General features: G+C 45.1%; 1 protein-coding gene across 1 annotated transcript in view; it reads right to left on the bottom strand.

Moving 5' to 3' along the window:
- Window positions 1-6: 6 nt before the first annotated feature.
- Window positions 7-6,232, bottom strand: part of LOC103373448 (spindlin-1-like) — an 8,960-nt gene continuing 2,734 nt past the window's right edge. Inside the window, exons 3-7 of the mRNA XM_008303338.1 lie at window positions 5,812-5,860; window positions 4,685-4,779; window positions 3,574-3,729; window positions 2,513-2,746; window positions 7-998 (exon numbers count right to left, since the gene is read on the bottom strand). Coding sequence (XP_008301560.1) covers window positions 799-998; window positions 2,513-2,746; window positions 3,574-3,729; window positions 4,685-4,779; window positions 5,812-5,860 — 734 coding nt within the window. The 3' untranslated portion in view covers window positions 7-798. The remainder of the gene's footprint in view (window positions 999-2,512; window positions 2,747-3,573; window positions 3,730-4,684; window positions 4,780-5,811; window positions 5,861-6,232) is intronic.

Raw genomic sequence — 6,232 nt, 5'->3', positions numbered from 1 at the left:
GTGATGTAAAATATAAATATCACGTTACATCAATAAACACGCTAAATGTCCTCAGACGAGCTAACGGCTACGTTACAGTGAGTCATAAAGCAACACATGTTCTCATTCTGCTCATAAACAATAAATAAGGTGAAGTCTGGAGCTCAGAACCTGGTTGGACGCTGAGCAGCAGCTGTTTTCTGGAGACGCTAACGTCGCGATGTTCTGATGAAAACACCGACGACAAACAAACTCAAGTCACAAGAAAAAGACAAACGGAAAGAAAAGAGTCCACGTCCTGTTTTCTCCTTCAGCGTCTCTGTTCGCCATCAGGTGACCTCTAGGGGGGCGTGGCCAGGAAATGCTCTGTGAGCCACCTTGGGCAGGTGGAGGCTGCTGATTCGTCCCTTCATTAACCCCACAGACTCCGCCCCCTTTTCCTCAGATAACGGAGCTCCGACGGGGTTTCAGGAAGCAGGAGGAGGTTCTTCTGGACGGAAAACCTTCGTCTGCAGGGTCTCAGGTGAGTCGAGCTCTAAGACTCAAACTTGTTGGAGATATTTTAGTACAAATGTTCCAAAGTTCGGGACCAACGCTGTCTTTTGGCTGATTCTGGATCCTAAAAGAACAAAAACGAGGAGCAATGAATGAGTGATGGCCTTGGAGCTGCTCTGAAGGTTCTGTCTGCCCTGTTTTTAAGGCGATTCATCAAAGTAAAGAACTGGTTGATGGGTTCCGTTTAGGAACCAGGCGGCGCTTCTTCTTCACTGGGCGGGTTCTGGTGGACGTTCTCGTGAGTCTCTTTGTAGTTTTCTGGTTTTAGGAGGTCTTGACCAGGTCGTACACGTAGATGTGGAAGTCGTCGTCGAACTTGATGAAGTAGACGGAGGGTTTGGCCTCCACCTGGTGGATCACCATCCCCGAACGCTTCCCGCCGTCCTCTTTGGCGTATTCCACCTGCTTCCCCACCAGACTGTCGACCACCTCGCCGGGTTCTCGCTCTGCCGCCACGCTGTCATCTGCAGGACAAGCACAGAAATGTCACTTCCTGTTCAGTTAACTCACTTTGCTTTCTTTTCAGACATCAATTTCTCTACTTTAGGCTTGAGATCAAAACACAAAAACAACAAAACAGCTGTAACTAGCGTAGGAATGCTAGCTGCTTGCTACAAGCCTGCAGATCATGAGCTGAGCATGCTAGCTACCAGACCAGAGTTGTTATTCACGCGCTGCCACCACAGAGATATCACTGAGTATCTTAACAATGCTAGCGGCTAGGCTAAATGTGATCGCCACAGGCATCCTAAGGATGTTAGTCAGTACTGTGGGAATGCTAATCACTAGCCAAGGAATGTTTGTCGGAAGTGTCCAATTGTTAAACCAATGCTATTGACGAGTCTAGGGAATGCTAATCACTAGCATAGAGATACCAGGGACTAGCCTAGCAATGCTAGTTGCTATCTTAGGGATGCTAATGTCAACCCAAGGATGACAATGACCACATAATAAATGCTAACTGCTAGCCTAGAGATGCTAGTGGCTAGCCTAAGAATGCCATTTTTTTGCCAAAAGATGCTAACCACTATCCTATGGATGCTAGTCAGACTCCTGGGGATGCTAATCACTAGCCAAGGAATACTTGGTGCAAGTGTCTAATTGCTAATCACTAGCCTAAAGATGCCAGGGATTAACTTAGGAATGCTAGTTTCTAGTTCAGGGAAGCTATTGACAATCCTAGGAATGCTAGTGTCATCCTACAGATGCTAATGCTAGTAGCTATCCTAGAGATGCTAACCATTAGCCAAAGGTCCTAGTGCTTGTCACTAGGATGCTTGTTGTGGAAGTCAGAGAGGTAGCTGGAGGACGAGGAGGCCGACGCCGATAGACGACAGAGACTCAGATGTTTATGTCGGAACAAGGTTTACCGATAACCAACAGAGTTCATGCCAACAGCGCCAGCATCGGTTCTGAGGATCCTCTCTCACCGTCAGGTACATGCTATCCTGGGTGAGGGGCCAGATCTAGATTACAGACCAACATGGAGGCAGCTTGTCTGCTCAGTGTTGTTAGAAACAGACAACCTTGACCAGAACAGAGAGTTCTGTCGTATCTCCGGATGCTACGCTAGCGCTAATCTGTCAGAACACCACAACAAGGAGGACCAGGCCTCGACATGGAGGTGGAGGTTCAAGGAGAGCAGACAGAGAGCGGCTTCAACCTACAGGATGGTCTGACGTCTGGCTCTCTTTTCCTTCACAATGCTAATGGCTACCTAGTGTAGCATTCAGGTATGTGTGGAGCAGAACAGGAAGTACATCGAATGAGAAGAAAAGTATAAGTTCTTTAAAAATTAAGTGTCGTTGCTGATTAACTGGCTAAAAACTGCAGCTTCTGATTGGTGAAATGTTCCATAAACGTTTCATCACAACCATCAACAATCCTGCTGGGAACCCAAAGACGGACTAGAAATGATCTGGTCTCAGAAACAAAACATGACGCTAATCAGCTGCTGCTAAGTGGAGCTCGGACTGACTGGAGTCGGGCATGATGCGCAGGTCTCCCTCCTTGTAGTCGTCCAGCAGCTGGTACATGTACAGAACCGGGTCTTTCTCGTAGGTGATGTAGAACCAGGACGTCATGATGGGAGCCCGGGCCAGAACCATCCCCCTCCACTCCTCCTTGGGTCCGTCCTCCGTCTCAAACATGTGCTCCACCGCCTTCCCGATCATCGTCTCGGCCAGCAGCGAGTCGCTCACACGGGCCGGAGCTGACCAATCACAGACAAGACGCTGCGGTTACATCATCAGGCAGGAAGTAGATTCATGAAGCGGAACCAGCTGCTGGTTCTGATCGTTCTGACCAAACTGTGACTAGAACTAAGTTTGTGTTTTAAAGTATTTCAAGTTGAGAATTTGCTGAATTGAAGCCATAAAAAGTTTTGTTTTAATTATTGAACTAAACTGAAACTAAAAAAATAAATTAATTAAAATTTAAATAATTTCAAAATACATAAATACATTTTAAAAATAATACAAAATAAATTTGTATTATTTTATTTATTTGTCTTTATATTTCTACTTTTATCAGCCTTTTCTCTCATGGATTTATTTTTGATTAATTTTGCCACATTATTTATTTTTTATTTTATTTTTCTTTTATTGATTTATTTTTGTAATTTGGCGCTCTCACTGCTCCACAATATACAACATAAAATAAAATAAAATAGAAATACCTTCAAAAATATTAATATTTGTGGGAAAAAAAACAATTAAATAACAAATAATCAGATTTTTAACATTATTATCAACCAAAATGACAAATATCAGGTTGTTTCAATTTTCTAAATGAGCTGCTCTCCGCTGTGTCTCTACGACTTCACTAATTAATTAAATAGCCTACGTTAATTAGCATAATCAGACTTATAATAAGAAATATAATCTGTTGGAAATGATGTAAAGATAAGCTGCTGCAACATTAATGTGTCGTTACTATAGTAACAGTACTCTGTGTGTACTTGTACTGGTAGCCGAGTGATCCGGAGTTCTTCCTCCAGAACGTTCAGAGAAAACATCGTTTCCTGTCGGCGGCGCTCACCCACTCTGTCGGGCAGAACCTCCAGCCCGACCACCCGCTCGTCGCTGTACAGCTCCAGGCCGTAGATGCAGTCGAAGCCGTCGTACTTGATCAGGTAGAGCGACGGATTGACCGGAACCTGGTCCAACACCGTCCCCTTCCACTGAGAAGATTTACCTGGAAGCAGACGGACACGGTCAGACCTCTGAGGGCTGATGACAGACGTACGGACCGCTACAGACACCAGGTCCGTCCACCTGTAGAGACCATGTTTATCTTCAGTCTCCAGTGACTCCCAGAACTCTGAATCTTCTCTGATGGAACCACTGGACATGAATCTTTGTCCTGTACTCTGGTTCTTTCATAGACTCATTAAAGGTCTTCTGGAGACACAATAAAACCTGTTGAGTCATAAATATACAAACAGAAGATCTGGTTAAACGTCCATGTTCTCCTCAGTCGGGTTCTTCTGGTTCCGTCCACCAGCTTCTGGTCCATCTCTGACTCCTCTGGACAGAACCGCTGCGGTTCAACTAAACTTGTCGTCTTTCTGACTCAGACTTGGTTCTTCATCAGTCCACAGGTTCTGGATGGTTCCAGTCAGGACTTTGGGGAGACCAGTCTAGAACCTTCATCCCAGCCTGATGGAACCATTTCTTCACCACTTTGATGTGTGTTTGGGCTCATTGTCTGGTTGGAACATCCAACTGTGTCCAAGATCAACCTTCTGCTGATGGTTTGAGGTTCTCCTGAACAACGTGGAGGTGATCCTCCTTCTTCATTGTTCCACTGACTTTGTGTAAAGCTCCAGGTCCACTGGCAGCAGAACAGAACCAGAGCATGATGCTGCCACCTCCATGCTTGATGGTAGGTCTGGTGTTCTTGGGGTTAAAGGTCATTGTAGTCATTGGAAACTCAAGAAGGTCATAATAAACATGGTCTTTACACGTGGATGTAAACTTGTGTTCACGGCGGTTCATTAACTCATGTTTATGATCATGTTTATGATCGTTGATGCGAACGCGTTCACAGCGTGTTCACTGTCAGCATCTAAACACTGAGTCAGATTCCTCGTATGTGAAAACCTACTTGGCCATAAACCCGTTTCTGCTGAACATTAAAGCCGACTTACTTCCCTCCTTCCAGATGTGCTGGATCCTGCAGCCGACGATGTTCCTTCTGGGCTGAGCCAGAGTCTTACTGGGACCAACACTGGTCCTCTGTTTCCTGCAGAAAGAGGAAGAACATCAAGAGTCAGTGAACATGTCGGTGAAGAGCCTCAGTCCTCCAGGTCCTGGTTCTTCTGGAAGATTAATCGTAGCAACTGGACCTGCTAGAGTTCCTTGAAGACGTTCCACCTTCATCCAAGAGGCTTCATCAGCTCTGACTGACTGGTTGGGAGTTCCACATATCCTCAAGGAGCCATTAACACCTGAGTTTGGGTTTTGATTGGGGGTTTGTTGCTCCTCCCCCTCGTTATGTGAGTCGTTAGTGCTCCGCCTGCCACAGTGGGGTTCGTTAGGGTCTCTGTGGCGAGGTGTGGATGTGGTTCACGGCTCCTTCAGGATATCAGTATGTGGAACTCCCAACTAGTCAGTCAGAGCTGATGAAGCCTCTTGGATGAAGGTGGAACGTCTTCAAGGAACTCAAGCAGGTCCAGCTGCTACGATTCATCTACGAGAATAAGAGTCGGTGAAAAACCAGCAGGAACAATCAAGACAAACAGAAACCCGGTGAAGTCAGTGACGAGATGTTTCTGCTTCTCTAAAAACTTCCCAACAGGATGCAAGTTTTTAACAATTTAACTTAGTCACCGACGTGATCAATCGACAATCGATTAATTGTTAAAACAACTACAGTTTACATTGTTAACGATGGACACTTTGTTCGATCGGCCCTCTGACTGCTGGACTCTGGCTACGCCTGAGCTCTGCTTGGAGGTCCTGAACCTCCTCAGAGTCTCTGTCATGGTCCCGTTGCTGCTAAACTCCCACAATGCTCTCTGCTGCCACCATGAGCTGTAGTCTGTAGACGCCTCCTCTGGTCTCTACAGGATTAAACAGTGAGAGGCTCCACCTGGTGGAACAACCAGGTACTGCAGCTGGTCTACGATACGTTTACTGACATCACGACCTTCTTCTGTTTTTTGTTGACAGACTTTTGAGTCATTATCTTCTGTTAACAGTTAATCATTAACGTCCCGACTTTACACTTTGACTAAAAATGCAGAAAACCAGCATCAGATTGAGTCTGACTTACTTGTGCGAGTTCTTTTTCTTCATCATGTTTGCAGAAACTCCTGAATGTCCTGAAACACAAATCACACACTCAGCAACAGACTCCGCCGTGGTGCGTTCAAGGACACACCACCAGGAGAAGCACGACACAAGGTGAGAATATTAAACTTGGTATGTTTCTGTGTGTTCTAGCAGCAAATGTGATGTTTTTTATTGCTTTGCACTGATTTGACAGCTGAGCTAGCGGTTCATTTGCAGGTGAAGATTTTAGTTGAGTTGTTGAAAGACTCAAACTAATATTTTTCCCGAATGATTCAAATTATGTTAGAAATGACAAAAATGTGTCTAAAAATCCCTCAATAAAAAAACAAAAAGCTAGAAATGACACAGAACTGTGTCAAAATAATTCAAAGATCATCCAGAGTGACTGAAACTTTCCAAAA

Source organism: Stegastes partitus, unplaced genomic scaffold (genome assembly GCF_000690725.1).
Source record: "Stegastes partitus isolate 25-593 unplaced genomic scaffold, Stegastes_partitus-1.0.2 Scaffold1984, whole genome shotgun sequence".
NCBI lineage: Eukaryota > Metazoa > Chordata > Actinopteri > Pomacentridae > Stegastes > Stegastes partitus.
This window is presented reverse-complemented; position numbering and strand designations above follow the sequence as displayed.